At 38.1% G+C, this 24475-nt stretch overlaps 3 protein-coding genes across 3 annotated transcripts in view; 2 read left to right on the top strand and 1 right to left on the bottom strand.

The window, feature by feature from the left end:
* Positions 1–834: 834 nt before the first annotated feature.
* Positions 835–8971, top strand: LOC135773892 (deoxyribodipyrimidine photo-lyase). The gene is made up of 8 exons (XM_065283780.2): positions 835–1368; positions 2654–3410; positions 3654–3826; positions 5678–5762; positions 5849–6081; positions 6229–6423; positions 6589–6814; positions 7025–8971. The coding sequence occupies exons 1-8, from the start codon at positions 1144–1146 to the stop codon at positions 7552–7554; spliced, it is 2424 nt and encodes an 807-aa protein (XP_065139852.2). The 5' UTR covers positions 835–1143; the 3' UTR covers positions 7555–8971.
* A 131-nt stretch (positions 8972–9102) lies between these two features.
* Positions 9103–11414, bottom strand: gcsha (glycine cleavage system protein H (aminomethyl carrier), a). The gene is made up of 5 exons (XM_065283781.2): positions 11228–11414; positions 10924–11003; positions 10785–10848; positions 10140–10271; positions 9103–9922 (listed from the first exon to the last, which is right to left on the bottom strand). The coding sequence occupies exons 1-5, from the start codon at positions 11379–11381 to the stop codon at positions 9825–9827; spliced, it is 528 nt and encodes a 175-aa protein (XP_065139853.2). The 5' UTR covers positions 11382–11414; the 3' UTR covers positions 9103–9824.
* Positions 11415–12428: 1014 nt separating this feature from the next.
* Positions 12429–24475, top strand: part of otogl (otogelin-like) — a 60657-nt gene continuing 48610 nt past the window's right edge. Inside the window, exons 1-19 of the mRNA XM_073815802.1 lie at positions 12429–12501; positions 12965–13007; positions 13346–13391; positions 13856–13934; positions 14021–14113; positions 16879–17033; positions 17125–17246; positions 17543–17748; positions 18285–18409; positions 18579–18685; positions 19047–19153; positions 19229–19354; positions 20828–20936; positions 23020–23066; positions 23158–23302; positions 23373–23506; positions 23587–23764; positions 24032–24156; positions 24327–24475. The exon at positions 24327–24475 is cut by the window's right edge and continues 61 nt beyond it. Of these exons, the coding sequence (XP_073671903.1) occupies positions 12429–12501; positions 12965–13007; positions 13346–13391; positions 13856–13934; positions 14021–14113; positions 16879–17033; positions 17125–17246; positions 17543–17748; positions 18285–18409; positions 18579–18685; positions 19047–19153; positions 19229–19354; positions 20828–20936; positions 23020–23066; positions 23158–23302; positions 23373–23506; positions 23587–23764; positions 24032–24156; positions 24327–24475 (2169 nt within the window). The remainder of the gene's footprint in view (positions 12502–12964; positions 13008–13345; positions 13392–13855; positions 13935–14020; positions 14114–16878; positions 17034–17124; positions 17247–17542; positions 17749–18284; positions 18410–18578; positions 18686–19046; positions 19154–19228; positions 19355–20827; positions 20937–23019; positions 23067–23157; positions 23303–23372; positions 23507–23586; positions 23765–24031; positions 24157–24326) is intronic.

Raw genomic sequence — 24475 nt, 5'->3', positions numbered from 1 at the left:
CAACATGTGGGATACAATTTGTCAGCGCTCGTCTAAAACCTTGTCAAGGCTGATCTATGGCAATACGTGCAAATGACCACTAGGTGTCACTGTGGAGGCGGTTTCGATCCATGTTTCGAAGCCTCGACACAATTGATTCAACTGTTTCAGTGTTTCACGAAGCCTCGCTCTGCCCATCACTACATTTTAGTTGGCGTATGTCACTCACCTTCCGTCCACAGCAGCAGGAAGCAGCACTATGGCAGCACTGACCTAAGATGGCCGCCAAGCGACGACACAGCTGACTCCGCCTTGAGCCATCTAGCCTTTATATACATATCTATGCTCTGGAGAAGCTGCACCGGCTGAGCTAGCCGGCTACTCTCGAAACGCTCTCGCGGTACTTAAAAACCATATGACACAGTCACGTGCATGCAGCGCCAGCTGAAGTCGGACAAACTTACTAACCGGAATGCACTGCTTCAAGTCAGCCGCCGATCGGTCTGCGCAGCGCCGCATGAAGTCGAACACACCTATTGGCTCTCATACTAAGTGTGTTCGACTTCATATGACGCCGCAAGAACGGACAATCAGATGACGTTGAGGTACCGCGAGAGCAATTCATATCATACGGAGTAGTCTAATTTCGAATCGCTCTCGCGGTACTTTGATGTCATCCGTGTGTCACTTCATGTGGCCGCATGAAGAATGAAGTCGAACAAGCTTACTGTCTGTATAAGCTCTCGGATTGGTCAAACTGCTAAAGAAGGACCGCCCGCTATAGTTGAAAGCGATGATTGGTCAATCTTTTCGAATAGGACCGCCCCTCTGCAGTCTCTCGCTGTCACGTAATCAAAGTGTTTATGATACTAAAGTTGGTTTTTAATACAAAAATGATTCTTAAATGAAGTTGTTATATGTCATTATATATTTTTTAATTAAAATGTCGATGAATAATAAGCAGCAGAGAAGCGTTATGAAACCCGGCATGAGCAGCTTGTGTAACACGTTCACATACCAAACAGTCCTTCATCGGTTTTGTAACGTAGGTCGCTGCTGCTTTGTGTCGGGAGTTTTTATTTATGATGACGTGTTCCGGTTTTTACAAATAATAAATACGTCGTGTATGATCAATACGTTAAAAAGTGGCAGCTTAAGTGAAATATGTCTGTAGTCGGAGATATGAAAGTCATTGATCAGGTCCGAGAGTTGTTAAGAGAGCTGATACTGGGTCGTGAAGATCCGGACGGGTTCTTCTGTCTCTGTCTGTCATTGCTGGGGGACACAGAGACCCGAACACTGTTTCTGGACCTGATCAAACCTCTTTTACCTGCACATGAACATCTTCACAGTCAACTGACTGCCATGTTTCTGGACTATTTCTCAAAGGTAATGTAGTTTATGGTGGTTTGTCAGACATCTTAATTGTTTTGCTTACAGTTTGCTCATACATTTTACATTTCAATATCAACTTCTTACTTGTTTTCCCTGTAACTGCGTAAGAGAAAGAAAAATATGCAGGAGACAATTGTTAAAATGCATCAAGATTATAAAGCTGTAAAATGAATATAGATGTAACTAAAATAATCTATATTTGTGTACATTTTTTAATGAGAAATGTCAAAGTGGTTACTGAAAGCATCAATAAGATCGATTTCTTGTGAAACCCTTAATGGAGACATTTGTAGGGCTGCATTTTATTTTTTATTTGTCAATCGCAATTAATCGTTTGCAGAATAAAAGTTTTTGTTTACATCATATATATGTGTGATAATAGTCATGAATATATAAATACACACACATGCATGTATAATTAAGAAATATTATATATTAAGTGTTCATATTTATAAATAATATAAATGTATATATAAATATAAAAATGTATATAAATATTTCTGCATGCATGCATGCTATATATATATATATATATATATATATATATATATATATATATATATATATATATATATATATTCAAAATAACAAAATAAAAGTTTTTGTTTACATCATATATGTGTGTATATTGTGTATAATAATGATGTATATATTAATACACATACATGCATGCATGCATATATATTATATACACAATATACACACATATATGATGTAAACAAAAACTTTTATTTTGTTATGCAGCCCTACATTTGTGATATTTCTGGGTCTTTTCTCAAATATCTGGGACCCAGGAGACTTAAGCAAAAGTTTGCAATTGCTCTTTTTTATCTCATTGATATCCAGGAAAAGGGATCCCACGGGTCATTGGATTTCTGGAATATCATGGTATTTTAAAAGGTCTTTTCCAGACATTAAAAGTCAGGGAATTTAAAATTATTTGTCCAAGTAATGGAATATCAGGGATTTATGTTTGTTGCTTTAAATTTGAGTTTCCATTTATCAAAATGGAATCCGCTTGTTAACTTGTGACGTAAGGAATACCATGTCCAAGCCTCATGGTGTACACTACATATCCAGGCTCACAGCATCCCAGACATAGGTCATCTTTTTTGTCAGTGAAAGTCAGGGAATTTGACTACGAGTGGGAACCCTGCGGGAGAAACAATTAAAATATTTAAAAAGCTCTGTGATTCCGATTAAGTTAAGTTTTTGGTCATTTAAGCTTCTGATTTTTGGGTGTTACATGTTGTAAAGAATTAGTTTGTTGCTGTTGCAGGATGAAGAAGATGAATTCGAGTTGGCACTAACACTTTCTCTTCATGAAACCAAACAAGAGATGCAGACCTCAGATCATCATCCTTGTGTGACTTTCAAAAATAAACCGGAGAAACAGCTGATCTCAAAATGTACCATAGACAATGCACCACATAAAACCACATCTACTATAAAGGAGCAAAATCCCAAACAACATTTTGGTGAGAACAATGACAACAGCATTCAAGTCAAAAACTCTGACCAATCAAGGTCACAGAGGCGACGTCAACGTAAAAAGCAGAATTTGTTAAAGAACCCATCAGGCCCACGACCTGTTCTGCTGTGGCTCAGACGGGACCTCCGTATGCGGGATAACCCTGCTCTGATTGGTTGCCTGGAGCTTGGAGCACCAATCATACCTGTGTACCTGTGGAATGAGGTGGAGGAAGAGGGTCCGGGGGTCACCGTCACAGCTGGTGGAGCATCAAAATACTGGCTGCATCATGCGCTCGTGAGTCTTAACGTCTCTCTTGAGCAGCGTGGGAGCCATCTGGTGACCTGTAAGGCAGAGACGTCATGTTTGGTGACGCTGCAGGGGTTGATAGCAGAGACAGGGGCAGGATCAGTTGTGGCAACTGCCCTGTATGAGCCGTGGCTGAAGGAACGAGATGACAACGTGTGGGAGACACTGGAAAAACAAGGAATTAAGTGCCACGTCTACCACTCCTACTGTCTAAGAGACCCATACACGGTCACCACACGGGGTGTTGGACTACGAGGTGGGTACAGTGATCCTGTATTGTGTTAGCAGTGCAAATACTGATGTTTACATTTAAAAATTATGCATTGCAATGTCCTTGAAGGGATAAAAGAGCCTGCTGAAGGAATGGTTAGGGTTAACCGTAGACAATTATGTTTATTTATTTATCAGGTAAGTCAGAAATACTAATGCACTTAACAAAGGCATTAGAGATGCACAATATTAATTATGTTTTAAAAGCGTGGACTTTATTCATTTGCAGGTATTGGCTCTGTCTCCCACTTCATGAGCTGCTGTCAGCAGAATCTTGTCAGTTCACCGAGTACTCCGCTGGATTCCCCTGGCGCTCTGCCTGTTCCCTCATCGTGGCCTCAGGGATGCCCACTCGTAGACCTGGGGCTGGCACGTATGCCACGCAGAAAAGATGGCACAGAGGTGAGATGTCTAATCCACCACTAATATATTGCAAAAATACAGATTCTCTATGTATTACAGGTATGGATTACCAAGAAAAGTGTTTGATGTCTATATTATCCATCTTTTTATCTCATTATTATATTAATTAGTGCTGGGCAAAGAGAAATCGTGATTAATTTCATACAAAATAAAAGTTTGTGGGCTCACAAACATATATACATTTCAGAATTTATTTATTTATATATATATATTTTTTTATTTGAGTCCCTCCAGAAAAACGTGATTATGCGATTGCATGATTCAACGTATAATCAGCCAAAGTCTGCATATTTATGTGGGGGGCCACATTTTTTCAAATACGCAGCATAAATTGCAGATTTCCCTGTTGCCACGGGAACATTATGAAGTGACGGGATTATGTGACGTGAACATCATTGAAAAGCTGCAAACAGTTTTTGCACGTTCGCGCAGTTTTTGCAAGTTCGCGCAGTTTTTGCAAGTTCCCGTAGTTTTTGCAAGTTCCCGCAGTTTTTGCAAGTTCCCGCAGTTTTTGCAAGTTCCCGCAGTTTTTGCAAGTTCCCGCAGTTTTTGCAAGTTCCCGCAGTTTTTGCAAGTTCCCGCAGTTTTTGCAAGTTCCCGCAGTTTTTGCAAGTTCCCGCAGTTTCATAGCAGAAAACTGCATATATATCCCACATATTCCATCGGCATTTTTAAAGAAAATGTGCCGCAAGATCAAGCATTTTTGCCCGCAACAATCACAAAAAAAACTTTGTGTTTTTCTGGAAGGACTGAAATTTATATATAAAATAGAATATTTAAAAATAAATAAATATATATATTTCAATTTCACTTTATTGTCATTGTCATTCAAAGAACACACACACATGTAAATGTTTCTTAAATACATACATGTGTGTGTGTGTGTGTGTGTGTGTGTGTGTGTGTGTGTGTGTGTGTGTGTGTGTGTGTGTGTATACATATAATTACACACAGCACACACTTGTATATTATGCTACAAAATCACTTTTATTTTGTATGTGATTAATCACGATTAATCTTTGCCCAGCACTAAATCTGTTCTGGCTCATCCACAGTATGTACTGTATGTAAAACAAGATTAAAGTGAATAGAGACTGAGGCTGCCAGTATCTGACATGTAGCCTAACGTCTCATTTTGTATGCCAAAAAAGTAAGAAATTCATTTACATTTGTAAAAAGTGCGATTTAAAATACTGCGTATAATAGGGTCCCTTTATACTAATGGTCCGTTCACACCAGATGCGAATAAAGCGTTAAGCGCGAGTGATTTACATCAATGCAAAGATGTCCTGTGGCGAGATTTATGTGAATGAGGTGGCGCGAATAATGCGTTTGGCGTGAATTAAGCATTTTGTGCTTTGACGAATTGCGCGAGTAGAAACATTTGAGCTTTTTACGGATATTCACGCTTTAATCAATCAGGAGCTTACTCTAGTAGTGACGTGATTACGACGTAGCGAGTGGGGGCAGAAATACAAAACAACAAAGAAGGACAAAATCATAGTCGCTGTATGTGGACACCCAGAGCTGTACGGCACATCTTCGTACTTTTATAGGAACAGGAATAGAAAGGATCTTGCGTGGAAGAAAGTGAGCGAGGAGGTTGGACAATCTGGTAAATTGAAAAAAAATTCTCTTTACTCAATTTGAGCTATACATATTGAGACCACAAGCTAGCTAAAGCCGGCAAATTAAGCATTTGCGTCTGAATTTCATGTGCGCATGAAGCGAGTTAACACAAAATGTAGGCACGAATAGCGCAATGTATTAATCTGGTGTGAACGCACAGTAAGTCTGTATGTTGGCATTTACATATTGTGGTACTGACAGATCGACTGGGCTGTGAACATTCGAAGCTCATGGGACTTCAGTGAGGAAGGGGCACATGCTTGTCTTGAGGCTTTCCTACGAGATGGTGAGAGATACATTTCCAGCAGCGCACGCACTTTAGTGTAGTTACACCACAAACCTATTTACTATTTTCATATGATGTCATTGTAGGTGTGTACCGGTATGAGAAGGAGTCAAGTCGTGCAGATGCCCCCAACACCAGCTCTCTGTCTCCATATCTGCACTTCGGGCAGCTGAGTGCACGCTGGGTGTTATGGGATGCCCGTGGGGCTCGCTGCAGACCTCCGAAATTCCAGCGCAAACTAGCCTGGAGGGATCTGGCGTACTGGCAGCTTTGTCTTTTTCCAGACCTGCCCTGGGAGTCGGTCAGACCACCATACAGGGCAAGATTCACATTTATGTGTTTCTTAAGTTAGAGCTAAATCTGATCTCTTTTGACCTGAGCAACCATCAAGAAACTGTATAGCAATGCTGTAGCATTGTGAAGAAATTGTATTTATTACACGTGTATAATGTTTATTTATGTGCAGGCTCTCCGCTGGAGTTCAGATCGCGCCCATCTGAAAGCGTGGCAGCGTGGGGGCACAGGATACCCGCTGGTAGATGCAGCGATGAGACAACTGTGGCAAACCGGCTGGATGAACAACTACATGAGACACGTGGTGGCCTCCTTCCTCATTGCCTATCTGCATATACCTTGGCAGGAAGGATATCGCTGGTTTCAGGTGAGGAGTATTTAGTGCTGAATATATCCAAAACCTTTTTATTTCCGGTTTAATAATGCTTAGAGAAAATTTTGTTTTATTTAAGTGGTGAAGAATTCCCTGACCTAGCAGAAATGATCTCGAGGATTAACACAACATTGCTCAATGCTCTCGCTCTCTGTATAGGATACGCTGGTAGATGCTGATGTGGCCATAGATGCCATGATGTGGCAGAATGGAGGAATGTGTGGCCTGGATCACTGGAATTTTGTCATGCACCCTGTTGATGCAGCGCTGACCTGCGACCCCTATGGGAATTATGTGCGGCAGTGGTGTCCTGAACTGAAGGAACTTCCTGATGGTCTCATCCATAAACCATGGAAATGTCCAGCCTCAATGCTGCGAAGAGCAGGTCTGATTTTTATTCTGATCTCATTGATGTTACCTGAAATAAAATGCACAGTAGAGCTTAAATTAATTGAAGATAAACTTTTAGTCGACTCTGTAGTCAATATCACTATAAACTTTATCCTATTCCCAGACTAAAATGCAAGTTTGAACTGCCTTCATTTAAAAGCATCTTCCTTTATTTGCTTCTAATCTCTTCCTCCTCTGAATCCAGGTGTGATCTTAGCGGAAAATTACCCAGAACGGATGGTTGTTGATCTTGAGGAGCGACGTGCACAGTCTCTTCAGGATGTCACGTCTGTGAGAAGGTCTTTTAAAGAGTTTGTAGACCAGCGCTCAGGCTGTGATCTGGTCCCTCTGCCTCCCAGACTCGTGCATGAAGCTTTAGATGGTACAGAGGACGTTATGAGTTGTGAAGGATCTGGGTTCCTCCTTCCAGTAATCACACGCATGGAGTTCAAACATCAGTTTGATGGTCCAGACGGTCAAAGCAACCCGCACAGTGCCGTGTTAAAGGGTTACGTCAGCCGTAAGCGTGATGAAACGATCGCTTTTTTGAACGAGCGAGACTTCACGGCCAGTGTGATGAGTGAGAACGCACAGCGTAGAGAGAGGTTAGAGAGAGACTGTCGTCTTCTGGAGGGTCTGCCTCCCCCCACAGCATCACGAGGACGGGCCAGGCGGACCTCAACCAGAGACACTTACAGCAGAGTGCCTGGAGGTGTCGCCATTCCCCACAAATAACAGATTGACTGTAAACCTTTCCACTCTTTTAAAATGATTGTGGTTACAATTGTTACGATGAGGAATATTTATTGAAACTTTCTTCTCTTTGGTTGGTTATTATTCTACAAAGAATCTGTTTAGGTTTTTTACTCAAGCCTAAGCTAGTATTGCTTGTATCTCAGGTAGGGGTGTCACAATATACCGGTATTGACAATACCATTACATAAACCCCAAATGTTTTCAGATATCACGGAAATAGTGCACATGTCAATATCGTATAAAATCAGCAACCATTGACATTTTTACCTTAAGAGCCAGAGTGGTGTTTTTCTGCCTCCCTACTCTTGTTTTTTTTTTATATATATATAATTTATTGATCAAAATAAATAAAACAAACAATACTTAAGATAAATTACACTAATAGTATTGTTAATTTATTTAATTAATAGATATTGCAATAATATTGTTTTCCGCGAGCTCTTAGCAACGGGAACTGTGTATTGGAGTTTTGATACCGTGACATGCTTAATCTCAGGGTTGGGTTTACAATTTACATTTATTTATTTAGCCTTCGCTTTTATTCAAACTTAGAAATTTAACATTTAGTCAAAGAGTTAAAATCAAGTGCATTTTACAAAGTCATGTTTACAAGTAGGACTAGAGGTTTTAGCTAGAAAATGTTTTATTTACATTTTAAAGGCTTTGTTTACAATAAAAGCATACATTTACACAGTGAAAGCTTTATCATACTTGGACAACAATGGTTTGACATAATTTTCCTTATAATTTGTGCTACAGACACGAATGATACCTCAAATCACATGTACTGTTTAGAAGTGTGCTATTACTTTATAAGCTATCTGATATTTTGCTGGTTGCAATAAATTTGAGCAAAAATCTCAGACTTGCATTGAAAAAGACTCAAGTCATATATAATGCTTAGAATATCTGAGAGATCAAAAAATATAATTTGTATTATCAATTTGCATGATCAGATTCTGTCATATGCAGCTGTGACCAGCCTATTTTTTATGCATTTAATTTTCTTGATGTTTTTATATCAAAACAGATACAGTAGAACAGAGGTATTCAACTTTTTTTAGACCAAGGACCCTTAATGTATAGAGAGGAGGAAGGACCCCTAGTACATGATCAAATTAAGACTGTATTACGTTACAAATATATTAAAATATTATATATTTTATTATATACATATTAAATATATTTTTTTCTGTATAAACATACAGCATACTACAAAACATTTTAAATTTACTGAATAGATTTTAACAGAGAAACCTTAATTTCATTCGTTTTATATTATTTTATATGGGAACATTCATTTCAATCAAGCATTTATAATTTTTATAAGACTATTAATGCCTAATTTCTTTTTCCAAAATAATTATTTTGAATTCAAAGAATATTTGGAGGACCCCCACAGACCCCCTGTTGAAGATTTATGCAGTAGAGCCAAAGACAAAAATCTCTTACTGATCCAGTGAGTGAAAACCTGATCTTTGTACAAGACATTATTTTAGTTAATAAAAGAAAGCAATCCAGCAAACACAAGTTTTAAACAGTTGTTTATTGTTGTTAATAGCTATAGCAGTCTGAGTCCAACACAGAAACAGCGCATTTCACCATGTCATCCACTCGCAGGCTCAACAATAAGGATTTTTCAGGACAGTAGTGCAGATTTTTACTTAACCTGACAACAATTCTGCAACATTTTTATACTGATAACATTCTCAGATTATTCTGGTTATTTTGTTAAGTCCTTGTCTATGTTAAAAGCTAGATAATGTTTGATGTAGTGAAATGGAGCGAGTGACAATTGTATTAACTGGAATCTCTCTCGCGTTATCCCCGGGCCTTAGACTTCCTTACTGTTGAGCCCTGACTCAAAACAACACTGACAGACCCTTCAGTCAACCGGATACTGAGTATTATACTTTCTGTCATTTTATTTTTCGCTTATTTCACGCAATGGCAAGCTTTCACCACAACAGTGTAGCATCTATAAAGGAGATGAAACTGTTATACTGACTGTGTATGTTGGTGTATCTTCATCTCCGCAGCAACATATTGAATATAACAGATTCGACCCAGTTAGATTACTTGTTGCATTGCGTTGTGTCCATGTGGTCCCCTTCATTCACTGATTGTGGGTTGATGTGGATACGTGTTTCAGATAAGAATATCTAAATTAAATCAACTACAAACAGAAATGTACTGGATATATTGGATAAGGAAATGCACACGTGAATCACACATGCCGATGGCGGGATCTAGTCCTCTATAGATTTGATGTATCTCTCATAAGCAGCTTCATCCATTAGTGCATCCAATTCCTCCGGTACGGATACGCTCATCTTCATCAGCCAACCTTCAAACAAAACACACGATATAATGTATATACATACTACCGCATTTCAAAACAGTTATTTACTTTAATGTAGCATAAACAGTTGTATGGTACTTTTGGATCTTTTTGGGCACGCTTCTAAACATGTTTTTGTGACAAATCTAGTGAAAACATTGTAAGGTAAAACCCTTCAAGCGTGAGTAAAGACAGGTTTAGAGAAACGCAACAGTGGTCTTACCATCTTTATAGCAGGACTTGTTCACCAGTCCTGGGTTGTCTGCTAGGGCGTCATTCACCTCAGTCACCTCACCCGTCAGAGGAGAATATAACTCACTCGCTGCTTTAACACTCTCCAGAGCACCAAATTCATCTGCACACATAAATGAAATAATGTGTTCCTAAAAGGGACATTTCACAAGACTTTTTAGATGTCAAATAAATCTTTGGTGTACCCAGAATACGTATGTGAAGTTCTAGCTGAAAGTAAGATATAGATAAATTATAGCATGTTAAAATTGACACTTTGTAGGTGTGAGCAAAAATGTGCCATTTTCAGGTGTGCCTAAATCTGTGCTTATAGTGCAGATAAAGGGGCAGTATTACTGTAATAAGATCCCCTTCTGACATCACAAGGGGGCCAGATTTTAATGAGCTATTTTTTCACATGCTTGCAGAGAATGGTTTACCAAAACTAAGTTACTGGGTTGATCTTTTACACATTTTCTAGGTTGATAGAAGCACAGGGACCCAATTATAGCACTTAAACATGGAAAAAGTCAAATTTTTATGATATGTCCCCTTTATGTTAATGCAACAATTCACGTATCTTTTGTATTCCCATATACTTACAGTAGTAGATTAACAGAAGATAGTAATGGTTTACCTGATTGTGAGAGCTGTGTGCCTATTTCAGGTAGCCCGCAGTACACTACGTCCCCCAGCGCCTCCTGAAAGCATCACAATCACAGTAAGTATGCATACTTTACAACCTTACACCCTACAAAAACAGACACATAACTTACCTGAGCAAAATTACTGATGCCCACTGTCGCCACGCCACTGTTCACGCTAACCCACTCGTGTTTATCTGTGAACTTCAGCGCTGCAACGCGAGACACACAAAGTTAATCATAAACAATCATAATGCATGTAAATGTGATTGTAGTCAACAGGTATAAAACACTTTCTCGTATACATAAATGTGCATTTTACCCCAAAATCTGTCAATTACCCGATTTAGATGCATTGAAAAGTTCAAGGTGTAAATATAAAGTTTGATGGCAAACTTTCCGCGTGCCAGCTGTAAACATTGCTAAGTGTTAATACCTGCACAGAGTGAAGTGTTGGTGCTGAGGGATCTGTTAAAACATCTCCTCTCCAGCAGTGTAGCAGAGATCACAGCGTTTCTGTGCGAAAGTCGAGACAGAGTCGAGCTCAAACTAACAGCAACACACCGCACTACACTGCACATCGCCATCATTCCGCTGACGCGTGTATTAATCGACGCCCTCCTCGTTTGCGCACTTCGATGATGTCATAACTCCCAATGAATGCCGCGTGCGCGCAAAGTATGCGTGTCATGTTTATATAAATGTAACATTTTTAAAGAAAGAAAAAAATTGATCAGAATGATGACTTACAGCAGTGTTTTTTGACTAATTTATTAGCAAAACTATAAACACGATAACTACCGTTACCTCTTAATAATTTTTTTATGTGGCTTATTTTGACTAGTTTTATACCCCTGTCTAGTTTTCTTTATTTGGTTTTTGGGTTGTAAAAGCCATTTAGATTTTTTTATATGTTATTCTTAACATTAATCTACAAGTATGTGTGATAAAATATTTTTAATATTAAGATTTTACATTTTAAAAAATGAATATAGATTTTAACCTGCATAGGCATATATACTGTAACGTAATATATATAACAGTATATAATAATAATAATGAAATAGAGGATTGGATTAGGTAAATTAAGTAGATTTAGTAGATTTTTTGGAGTTTTCTGTGAATGGTCCCAAGTGTATTTACTAGAAAAGGATTCATCCCATCATAATTTGATAACCGTTTTATTAGTTTTAGTTTCATCTAGGTTACTTTAAAGCACAAAGTTCATAATATAAAGTAGGATTTAATGAGTTGTTCTACCAGGTCTAAAAGTAGAGTTCATATTTTATATAATTTAACTTGTGCAAATTAGGCTGTATATAATCCGAGAATAATAAAGCCTGTACGTTTTTAATAGCCTATTTTATGCCAATAAAATGAGGTAGATGATAAAGATGCCTGCGCGCCGGTGCGCGTGATGCTGCAGGTGCGCGCAGGTAAATCCTCCTCTTCCTCTGACCGTACAGAAGATGGACGTTTATCCTTCACTACTCTGAGACAACATTACATAAGTCTGACCCTCATCAAATGTTTTTAAACCAGTTAGTGCTATAAAAATTTTTTTTACGTTTGACAGGGATTTTTAAGTTGATACGCCTAAAATGAAACTCATCATTTTATGATCGTTGAAGGACGAGATGAACGAACAGCGGGACTTTAAGCTGTTTTCACTCTGTACGCTTTTCATCTTTAAACTTTTTGTACTTCAAGGTGGGTATTTAATTTTTTTTTATATCATTCACTAAAACTAACAAAACTGTAGTAGACATAATTTCCATCACAAAAGTGTTACTATTATTAAACTGTGGTTATTTTGTATCAGCCATCTCTGTCGTGAATAAATTATATTTACGCGATATAAAGCATCTTAATATTATAATTATGTAGTTTTATAGATTTTATAGTAGTGTAGTACAATAACTGCATTACTGATAACATTTTGGCAGATGGTTTGCTGTTTCGTTGTCATTGAAGAAAATAACTATTTTTATTCTGAAGGTTTAATAACAGTTTCATTATCTGAGAGGTTTAGTATACTACTTAAAAATATAACTTTTTTTTTTTTTTTTAGAAAGCAATCATGTATTTGAATAGGAGGGATTTTTTATGAAGACACAAATTAGATGTCATAAATGTAATGCTGTTTAGTTTAACATCATTGTGATTTTGACAGGATTTATTTGCCAGGAATCCAGGACAGAAAATAAATTGCCCAGGTAAGTGCTAAATGAGCACCTAAATTGTTCTGAAACCTGCTGGGTATTCATTTGCATAATTAAAAGTCTTAAATAGAGAGAAAGGAAATGTGAAAGCACAGCTGGCATTTCTACCTTTAAGAAATTGCTATTTTTGAAAGAGTGAGTTTGATAATGCATGCAACCAGGATGTTAAGTGTTTGGTTCAATGTTTTGGAGTGTAACCATTAAACCAGTTTCCTGGATACATGCGATCCGTCAGTGTGACTGCTTCTGAGTGGCATCTTAAGTGTTTCTGAAGCTTTAGTCTCACAGTCGCTACGCTTTTAATACTGCTCTCTTTGTACCTCTGTTTAAAGGAGGGTTAATGCACTGCGCCAGAAACGAGATCTCTTCCGTGAAGAGGTGAGTATACTTAAGAGAAAGCAACAAGGGAGTAACCACACACACACACACACACACACGCACACGCACACGCACGCACGCGCACACACACACACACACACACACACACACACACACACACACACACACACACACACACACACACACACACACACACACACACACACACACACACACACACACACACACACACACACACACACACACACACACACACACACACACACATACAAATACTGAGATACAATAGTCTCAATGCCGACAAAGCTGTCTTTGTGGAGTTTATACAAATGCTACTGCCTGAGAGCTGGTGTCCCAAATGTCTTCGGTGGTAAAACCATGTGAGGAGATGCCAAGACAGGTTCACCAATATGGCTTCCAGACTTGCAGGCTAAACATAGCACCGCTTTCACTATAACCAATAAGACCCAGGGACTGGGAGTCAATTTTATCTTTCTCCGCAGAGCCTCAGTGCAGTGCTGTCCGATTCGGCTGTCCCGCAAAGAGTTCTTTATAATTATACAGCAAGAGATGCATCGACAGGTATTGTATGGCTTCACATATATTGAGTTGAATTTTGCATGTGCACCACTCACTGTTTTTAAACTCATTGTTTGTGTATGATGTAGAATATTGTGGGTGTCTTAATGGAGGTTGGTGCCAGGAGGGCGGTCACTGTGATTGTGCTCAGTTCCAGGGTCTCGGTGATCGCTGTCAAATCAGTAAGCACATGCACACACGTATGAAGTCTGCCTCTTTGGAATGATAGTGAAGAATGGTGTTGACATTAAAAGGGGACTGAGGCAGACTAAAATGGAAAAAAAACTAGAAATCAAACCACATTGCTCACTGATTCAGTTAATCTATAGTAAGTTTGATCTGTGGATCTCTTAATGCATTTAGTGGCATTAGATTACAGATGTGCTGGAACAGATTGCTGCTTACAAAGACCTTTAGTATTTGTGATTAATCTAGCAAGAACTATAAACGCAGGCAGCCGCTATGACCAAGAGAATAACAGGTTTTATATATATGAATATTGAAATGTGAGTCATACTCATTACATGCTGATTTGAATTTATTGCAGTGCTCAAATTTGAAAGAAGATTGAATGTCAAATTATAGGGGACCACACTGCAACAAATAAAGTTCTGATTTAGTGTTTTTGTCTTGTTTTTTAATATGAATAAATACAAATTCATAAATCAAGATATATTTGAGAAACAAAATGATATTACAGTTTTTTTCGATTGCTAAACGCCAGTGGGCACAACTGGAGTCACATGTGCAAAACTCTAACTACAGTCTGCACAGCAGCAGTTCATGTGGACCAAACTCTAGTTCGTTTTTCATTGCTTGAACACAGTTTTCAAAACTTTACACACTTATTCCATGACTTTAATCACAACCTGCACAACACTGTGGATTTACAGCACTTTGTTCAAATGCTAACACACTGCTGTCAAAACTGTGAATCACACATTCAAAACACAATTGATTTCAGCATTGTGCCTTTCAAACACTGCTGATTGCAATTTCATATAAATATAAATTCCAATTTCATATATATATTTCATTTATATATAATATTACCTTTCATGTACTTTAAGTTTCTACCTTTTTTCTCATTACTGTAATTCCGTAAATTACTACAGACAACTGAAGCAAACTGCTAATTTTCATTTACCCTAAAAAATTATGATGTTCTAAAAAAAATATTGTGATAAATCAATAAATAAATCATTCTTTAAAGAAAACATTACTTGGTGTGACATCACTGAAATTGTTAAAACTGTAAAGATATAAAGTTAGTATTTTGTGTATTGGTGTTTGATGTTAGTGTTTTTCCTCTCAGTGTGTTGTGAGTGACAGTGTGTGTTATCTCAGTGAGGGTTGTGTTTAGTGTTTGGCTGCACGGAGCTGTTTTGAGCCATATGTTAAGAGTTGTGCTCAGGTGACTTTTGGTAGTGCAGACTGTAGTTAGAGTTTTGCACATGTAGCTCCAGTTGTGCCCACTGGCGTTTAGCAATCGAAAAAAACTGTAAGGCTTGTTTTCTGAAATGTTTTTTTTATGAAAATTAAGTTTATGCTGTAAATGGGTAAGGAAAGATCCCCTAGAAGGATAAGACATTTTTTTTTTAACTTTAAGTTTTAACTTAAAGGTGCAGTGTGTAATTTTTAGAAGGATCTCTTGACCGAAATGCAAAATAATATACAAAACTATATTATCAGGGGTGTACAAAGACCTTTCATAATGAATTGTTATGTGTTTATTACCTCTTATCTACATACAAAGAGGGTCCCCTTACATGGAAGTCGCCATTTTATGCCGCCATTTTTCTACAGAAGCCCTTAACGGACAATGACATGTTTGTCCGGTGGCGGCTACCGTAGCTTCTTTATGTATTTCAGAAGCAAGGGGTGAGTAGTGGGCTACGCCGTTGGTTGCAATTCGCAACCTCACCACTAGATGCCGCTAAAATTTACACACTGCACCTTTAATTAAATAAACTTAAAGTATGCATAGTTTTTCTTACCCCAATGGCCTTTTTTTATTGTTTTGGCATAAACTCACTTGATTTACATAATTTTATCTTGGATCATTTTGCAGTGGTTCATCACAACATGTATGTAGCCCGTCATGTGTGTGGTTCGTAATTTCAAAATATGTGTTCTGCACGTCAAGTGATCCTATGTGCATTACGCGTCTTGTCAAAATAAGTGCCTGTACCAGACGCGTCTAAAGGGTTTATGATAAAAGAGACGCTTGCCTTTGCCAGATACTCGCATTATCTCCTGCTTAATCAGAGTTTACTGTTAAGGGAGTGTCTTGCGTGTATTTTGTGAACGTGAGCGTCTCTTTTATCATAAACGATTTTGACGCGTGTGCAGCAGGCACTTATTTTGACAAAACACGTGATGCACATGATTTACATGACGCAACAAACACATATTTTGAAAACATGAGCAACACACATGACACTCCAAATACATATTTTGAATTTGCATCACGAGCCGCCACTGTCATTTTGCTTATCTAGAACATTTTTCTTGATTTAAGAATTCTTAGATATTTATGCTGGAAATCAAGACAATAAACATGAAATGTAAATTTTCCAGTGCACACATACCAGGTACTTGCATGTTTTTTGTAGTGTGTATCATTCAGTACCATGACATATATCAAAGTACCATAGTATTACCACCATTAGATTCTTCTACACTAAAAATATGACGCAAACCACCACATGGAGTTTAAATGCCGTCAGCTTTGAATCAATAAACAAACAGCCAAACTTTATATATTTTGTAATCATAATCATCACAACATGTATTTGTTTCTTTTTTTCTATTATTCTGCAAAACTGCTTTGAATTAATGTGAAATAATGTTTTTGTAAGGGATATACAGATAGTATATTAGTTAATAGTGATATAATAAAAGAAATAAGTAAGAATTTAGATTTTTTTGTATATTTTTCTATTAGTTCCCAATCATGGTCAGGACAGGGATGGCATTTGTCGTTCATGGGGTCAGTATCATTTTGAGACCTTTGATGGGATGTACTACTATTTTCCTGGAACCTGTTCATATATCCTGGCTAAAGACTGCCATTCAACAGAGCCACAGTATACAGTTTGGGTAAGTCACATCTGCAGTCGACCACGTGTTTGATTCAGCACAATTGTTTCTTTGCTCGCAATAATACGTTTCATTTCTGTGTGACTGTCAGGTTCATAACAGTCGTTCATGTCGAGGTTCAGTCTATTCATGTTCTCGTGCTTTGAGTCTGTTCTTTCCAAATGAAGAGGAAATCTTTATTAGCGGCTATCAAGTACTCAAGGGTGGGCATAGGTAAGTCTGGATATACTGTATCACAAATGAATGATTGTACTGTTTTTTAAAGGGATATTTCACGTAAAAATTAAAAAGTTTCTTCATTCTGTTAAACACAGAAAAGATATTTTGATAAATGATGGTAAACACATAGTTGACGGCACTCTCGTAAGAAAAACAATTGGAAGTCCAACTTAATTGTGCAAGAATGCAAAATTCTGAAAATTGATATGATTAATAGATTTGAATTGATGAACTGATTTTTGCATTGATCAAAGATGGTACAGTAGGTTGTGTTGTCCACATGTTTTCAGGCTGAGTCTACCGCAGACAGTTCGTAATGTTTTCATCGAGCGCTTGGCTGATTATATCCTGATTAAAAGTACATTTGGCTTCTCTCTGGCGTGGGATGGGAGCTCTGGAGTCTACCTCAAAATGACCGAAGAACACAAAGGAAGGCCTTGTGGTCTGTGTGGAAACTATAATGATGACGGATCGGATGATCTCGGCAGCAGTCGCGGTGAGACAAACAGATCCGGACACACACTCATCATCTCCGTCGGCAACAACATTTTTGACCGATTATATAAAACTTAGCAGAACTACACTCACTCGATCACTGCAGTGCAAACGCTTTTTATGTGTGGAGGAATGTGGTTTTGTAAAATTTTAGGAAAATGACCTAAATCTCCTTATGATGGCCACCACTGTATCTACAAAGTCATCAATATGCTCAATAAACCACAGAATAGAGCCATCATAAGGAGATTTAGGTCATTTTCCTTACTTACCTCTTAAAACTCAACCCCATTAGAGCAGATATGGGGTGAGTTGGAGGGCCATTTCTAGGCATAGGCAAACTAGGCAGTCGCCTAAGGTGCCACCTCCTGCAGGGAGTGCCAAGAAGTGCATATACATTTTGACTTAAATTGGTAAAATAAAAGCACTGCAACAAAATAAAACATGTTAAAATGTGATTGCTGACGGTTCTAGAGACTATAAAAATGTTATATACTGTAAAGTGTTGTGTCACTCTTGTCTTGTATGTATTGTCAGGTTTAGTTTCTGAAGAGCTTCATGAGTTTGGGAACAGCTGGGCAGTAGAGTTGCCTCAAGAGAGAGCCTGTCCTGAGGTTGATGATGATTTCCCAGGACCATGCTCATCTGAATCAGATATGGATGTACAGTCACGTTTACTATATACTCTTGGGCCTTAAAATAGTGTTAAGAGATGAATGTGTTTTAGTTTAAGATTTATTTCCTGATGGATGCTTTTTCATACCCATCCATCTCATACAGAACAATGTAATAATTGCCTAAAAACATATTTTGCATGCATGTGTTATTTAGGATGCCATCGAGAAGTGCAGCGCCCTGCTTTTCTTTCCTTTCGTCTCCTGCCATGACAACATTGACCCGAATCCATTTGTTGTGAGCTGTGTTTCAGACATGTGTGTGTAAGTCAAGCTTGCATTTTTCTTTCCAGCTTTTTCTACACCTCCCAATTGAAAAAGGATTATGTTCATTAAAGTAATAATATACCTTGAAGTGAATGTATGTACAGTATACATGTGTGTGCACTCTTGTGTGTTTTGATTATGGTGATGAAATGAGTTAATAAACAGATTGTGACTGGACTGATGATTGAAGAAGAAGTGAGAGGATCAGATTGCAGAACAGCTGTGCTGCCCATACAATTTCATTCAATCTTATTACCAAAATAACTTTATATTGTTTTACTTTCTTTTGACGTAAAGTTATTTTTACTTTTGTCTGTCTCTTTTAAGTTTATTAACATTATAAAATATATTTATGTAGGTCAGATGATGAAGAGACTTTCTGTAGGACTTTGGTTGAGTACACAAGAGCCTGTTCTCATGTGGGCTACCCCGTCAGAGAATGGAGGGACAGTTTTCCTACATGCGGTCAGTTAATGGTTCATTGTCAATGAGTCTTGTGGTCACACATTATCACAAGTTAACATTTGTAATGTGTTTCAGCGGACAGATGTGAGGATAGCTTTGTCCATAGGGATTGCATCAGCTGCTGCCCACCAACATGCACATTTGACAAGGAGTGTTTGGGCACCAATCTACATTGTCTTGATGGATGTTATTGTCCTGATGGTAAGACCTGTGCTCAAGTTTAAATAAAAAATACAATAGTATAATATAAAACACAACACTAGCACTGATATTGTCTTTATTTAAACAATGATGAATTTAATAAAGTGTTTTGGACATACTTAAAAAAATATTAGTTCGTTCAAATATTAAGCATACAAAATTAGTTAAACTAAAACATTCAAGTGAAATTAACTTAAAATGATCAGTACTTGTTGTGGGGAATACTCATTATAAATAAATATTTTAATTATTTATGCTTTATCATAAAATAAGAATTAATAAAAACCTTAACGACTATATATTTGTTAATGAAATGTCATAGAGGTTTAAAGCTCTTATATTATTAAGATTACAGATGAGCATTTAACCGAATGGTTCTTCCTGCTCCCCGCGCTGAGTTATGTGTCTGTCTAGCTTGCTGTCATGTTGGACCCCCAATGTAAAGATTAAGGGGTGGTTTCCCGGACATGGATTATCTTAATCCAGGATTAGGCCTTAGTTTAATTAGGAAATATAACTTGTTTTAACAAACATGCCTTACTAAAAACATTACCTGTGTGCATTTTGAGGCAAAACAAAGGGCCCTGATGTATTTTAAGATATGTCAGTGCAAGTTGTTTTCAGTTTGGACAGCTCTTAAAAATGTTTTAGTCTAGGACTAGTCTAATCCCTGTCCGGGAAACCGCCCCTAAGAGTAATATGTATATGATTTCAGTGATATTTTGAGAGGTGATCATCACAGTGCATTCTGGGAAACATGTCTATTTTTAGTACTCATATTTTCTATTGGTTTGCATTTTGTGCGTCAGAATGCCAAAAAAGTGTGTGGGTCCAAAACATTTACTGGAGTAGATGTTATTTTCTTGTATTCAGGTGCCTTTTAATTAAACAATTGTGTTTATAGCCTAAAAGCTTTGTTTACCATGTGTCGCAGGAGCGCAGCAGGATAAGCTCAGGGGATAGATCATTGCATTAGGAGCGCAAAAAGTCATGGGTTCGAACCCAGGGAGGGAACACACATTGTGTGTTTTATAATGCATACCTTTTATAATGTTTTATAATGTGTACCTTATAATGCATTGTAAGTCACTTTGGATAAAAGCTTCTGCCATATGCATACGTAAAAAAGTAGTGAAACCATGCAATGGAGTTTAAATGATATGGTCTCTGAATGAGTCAAGTGGAATGAATTTGAGGAAGCAGCAGCGTGGAAGTCAAGGCTGAAGCTAAACCGTGGAACAGAGTTTTATTTATTAGGGCATTCTTCAAATGGAATGGATTGGACTGATGGCGTTTTGAAAAGTGAATAGACAAATGTGCTAAATAAGAGAAAATGTGAGTGGCTCCAATATCATTGGTCTTAAAAAGTGGGTGGGTCTTGTTCCACTAACATACAGTATATTGGTTCCGACGCCCATGATATCAAATAGTATTTCTGTTGAACATTTAAGATTGTCTCTTTGTCTCTATCAGGTCTGATTCTGCAGAACGGCACCTGTATAGCAGTATCTCAGTGTCCTTGTGTGTACCATGGTACAGCATATCCCCTGGGTCATGTAGTGGAGCAAGGCTGCAGTGTCTGGTAAGAAACATGTCACCGTTTCACAATTTGTCTTAAGATCTTCTTCAGGCATATGAACACGATAAAGGTATCACAAAGTATTTAAAAAATTCATGGACCAATCACAACAGACAATAGTCACCGACTAATCACAGTATCAGACCTTCAATGACCAATCAAATTTGTCTACAATTATTTCCATCACATCAACAACCTCAATATCATACACAAATCAGAAACAGTCTATAATGACAAGAAAAAAAAAGAGAAAACACCACAAACCGTACATTCTGCATGAAGAATTGGAATAAGCATAGTGCAAAACTCCATCAACAATTTAAAAAAACACAATTTTTTTCCTCTCAAGATTATAACATCACATTGAAAAGGGCTTCATCATTTAAACCAAGAGGCGATAATGTTTGTAAAGTAAAAATCCAAAATAATTCGCGTCTCTGTAGGAGCATGTCAATGTCTCCGCCTCTCGGTGGCATAGTCACTCTTTCTATCCCACAAAAACTTAGAGAAGAGACATCATGACTCATGGCCATAAAGTGTGCCGCAACCGGATAGTTAATGTCTTTTCTTCGAATAGAGCTCTTGTGTTCACTAATTCTTTTTTTCAATTGGCGCGTAGTTTTGCCAACATAGCCTAAACCACACGGACAACGAATTAAATACACCACATGTGTAGAGGCACACGTTATCACAGAATTAATGTGGAATTTTTTTCCCGTTCTAGGGTTACAGAAGAATGACATTTTTTTCGTGTTATTGCACTGGGCACAATTACCACACTGGTAATTTCCATTTTGTAATGGACTAATAGTTCTCTGTGCAAGACTGTGTGTGCAGCTCTGAAAACGGGCATGTACTAGATGATCTTTTAAATTTTTTGCTCGTTTGTACACTATAAGTGGAGGGTTAAGGAAAATAGAACTAGCTCAGGATCAGATGACAAAAGATGCCAATGTTTTTTGAAAATAGATCGAATTAAATAAGATTTGTCGGAATACTTTGTGATACCTTTATCGTGTTCATATGCCTGAAGAAGATCTTACGATCGAAACGTCGCAATAAATATTTTGCAAGTTATTAGTGTGCGGGATATCTCTTTTGTATACATGTTTGCTGGACTACTATTGTCTCTTTATCCTACGCACCTAACCGGAACTCACAGGTGTGCGACATTGGTCTTTCAACAATTTGTCTTAAGGGAATTTATGCAAAAAATCTAAAGCTTTGTCATTTACACTCTTAAAAAAAGAAAAGGTTCTTTGGATGTTAAATATTCTTTATGAAACCATACAGCCAAAAGTGGTTCTTCTATGGCATCATATTGCACCTTTATTTTTAAGAATGTACCAGGGGGCAACCTTCGAATCTCTCAATCGCCAATAAACCGAGTAAACCAAGTGACTTAAACTACAATTTATCGACTGGCTACTGGAGGCTCCAAAAGGGAGTCCATTCCCATAGACCCACATGTTAAAATGGCCAACTTTACAGTAGAAAATAATATGTTTACAGCCTGGTATAATTTTTTTTGGGTCTGTGTAGCTTATTTTGTCCTTCATGACAACTGTGAGGGGTGTGAATTATTTTGTAACTCATCCGTTTAAAATATATTAAGCTTTAAAGTTCTGCATAATTAAGAGCGTGGTCATTTGAGTGACAGATGAACTGCCACTGCTGTCACTACTGTCGAGCAAGGCGGGTGTGATTTCAGCAACCAGACACCTCAGTTTCACCCGCGTCCCGCCTCTTTACCCATTTTCGGTTATTTGCGAGTGATGCGCAGTGACACCCGGCCAAGATGGCGACGGCAGGCAACGCCTACTTTAAGCTTCAAAAACGATCTTCAGAAACCAATGGATGACGTCACGACATACCTATCTTCTACTTGTTATATTTACATTTAGCAGACATTATTCCCCAAATTCCAAGCTTGTATGTCTTTTTTATCCATGCAAACATAAATAGCAGAGGAATGTTATGCACTAACAGTTTCAGTCCATTTTCACTTACAGTACATTTTTTCCATGCAATGCACATGAAAGGAGACTCGAGCTATCAGTTTCTAATTTTCATTTTTAATTTTCAGTGTCTGTATGGGAGGGGTGTGGAACTGTACTGAAAACAACTGCACTGGTAAAACTCTTTTAGTATCCATTATTTTACCTACTTTTGTATTAGATTCATAAGCATTTATGTTTTGCCATTGAATTTCCGTAACCCTCAGCGGAGTGCATGGTGATGGGTGACACACATGTGACCACATTCGATGGGCGGATCTTCATGCACACCGGCTCTTGCCAGTACGTGTTGGTGAAATCACGCGGCAACACAAAGTTTACCGTCACACTACAGTACACAGCCTGTGGAGAGGTATATGGTTCGTGCATGAGAATGTGTCCCGTCAGAGATGTTTGTGTGTGTTTGATGTCTCATTTGTCTGTCTCAGGAACATTCTTGCATTCACTCGGTGACTCTGGTGGTGGATGAAGACATCGGCAGGCAGGTTACTCTTACCAGAGAAGGAGAAGTTGTTATTGGGGCCAGTATGACCGTTAATCTGCCTTACTCTGATGGTGAGATTTGGACCCTTTGTTATGTTATCTTTACAGTATTCATTACCTGACTTTCACTTTTCTGTATTTGTGTTTGTTAGACACGGTGAATGTGCGCAGACTGACGTCTCTGTTTGTGGGTCTGCGGTGTGTGTTTGGTCTGAGGTTGCAGTATGATTGTCAGGGTGGACGGCTCTACCTGCAGCTGGACAGCACCTGGACGGGCTCCACGCTCGGCCTCTGTGGAACTCTGAATGGCAATTTACGTGATGACTTTCTGTAAGTAAAAAAAATCTAATTTCTTATGCAAAACATTTGAATTATCACTCAAAATCTTTAAATGTTAATCATTTATGTCAGTGCCAATAGCCAAATAGGCTATGCATTGACATATTGCACAATAGCGCTTTGGGTGACCCAAGTTTAAGTCCTGGTTTGTGGTCCTTACCCAACTTGATTTTGTATTATCTCTTCACTATCCAATAAAGTTGTATAAAGGCCAAAAAATAACTCTGTTAATGAATGTGATTTGTTTTTACTCTCTAGTTCTCCAGCTGGAATGATTGAAGGAACACCACAGCTTCATGTCAATGCTTGGAAAGTGTCTTCAGCATGCATTAGTCCCGTCAACATTCCCATAATCGACCCCTGCGAAATGAACCAGCAAAATGGTACTCGTGTAACCCTAATAATAATAACAACTGATATTACTGTACAGTAGCTGTAGGTGTAAAATCCATATGAAGATAAGATCAGATAAACCAGTGCAATTGAAGCCAGTTACAATCTCTCTTCATATCTGCAGTTAAACAGATGAATGATTTTAAGTTGTATGTTTCAGTGTTTCATGCGGCGCAGTGTGATGTGCTGTTGGAGGAAGTGTTTGCTCCGTGTCACGTCTATGTGAGTCCAGGCGTGTATCACCAACAGTGTCGCTATCAGGCGTGCAGATGTGGCAGTCGATGTCTCTGTACCGCGTTGTCGCATTAC

This window comes from Paramisgurnus dabryanus, chromosome 9 (genome assembly GCF_030506205.2).
Source record: "Paramisgurnus dabryanus chromosome 9, PD_genome_1.1, whole genome shotgun sequence".
Lineage (NCBI taxonomy): Eukaryota > Metazoa > Chordata > Actinopteri > Cypriniformes > Cobitidae > Paramisgurnus > Paramisgurnus dabryanus.
Note: the sequence above shows the minus strand (reverse complement) of the source record. Positions and strands in the feature narration are given on the sequence as shown.

Bases quoted from the DNA above. Each gene is read 5' to 3' on its own strand.
- gcsha (XM_065283781.2), bottom strand. From the start codon at position 11,381: ATGATGGCGATGTGCAGTGTAGTGCGGTGTGTTGCTGTTAGTTTGAGC. The intron at 10,272-10,784 runs GTAAACCATTAC...TTATGTGTGCAG, and splicing joins CACACAGCTCTCACAATCAG to ATGAATTTGGTGCTCTGGAG. The intron at 9,923-10,139 runs GTAAGACCACTG...TTTTGTTTGAAG, and splicing joins CAAGTCCTGCTATAAAGATG to GTTGGCTGATGAAGATGAGC.
- LOC135773892 (XM_065283780.2), top strand. From the start codon at position 1,144: ATGTCTGTAGTCGGAGATATGAAAGTCATTGATCAGGTCCGAGAGTTG. The intron at 1,369-2,653 runs GTAATGTAGTTT...TTGCTGTTGCAG, and splicing joins TTCTGGACTATTTCTCAAAG to GATGAAGAAGATGAATTCGA. The intron at 6,815-7,024 runs GTCTGATTTTTA...CTCTGAATCCAG, and splicing joins CTCAATGCTGCGAAGAGCAG to GTGTGATCTTAGCGGAAAAT.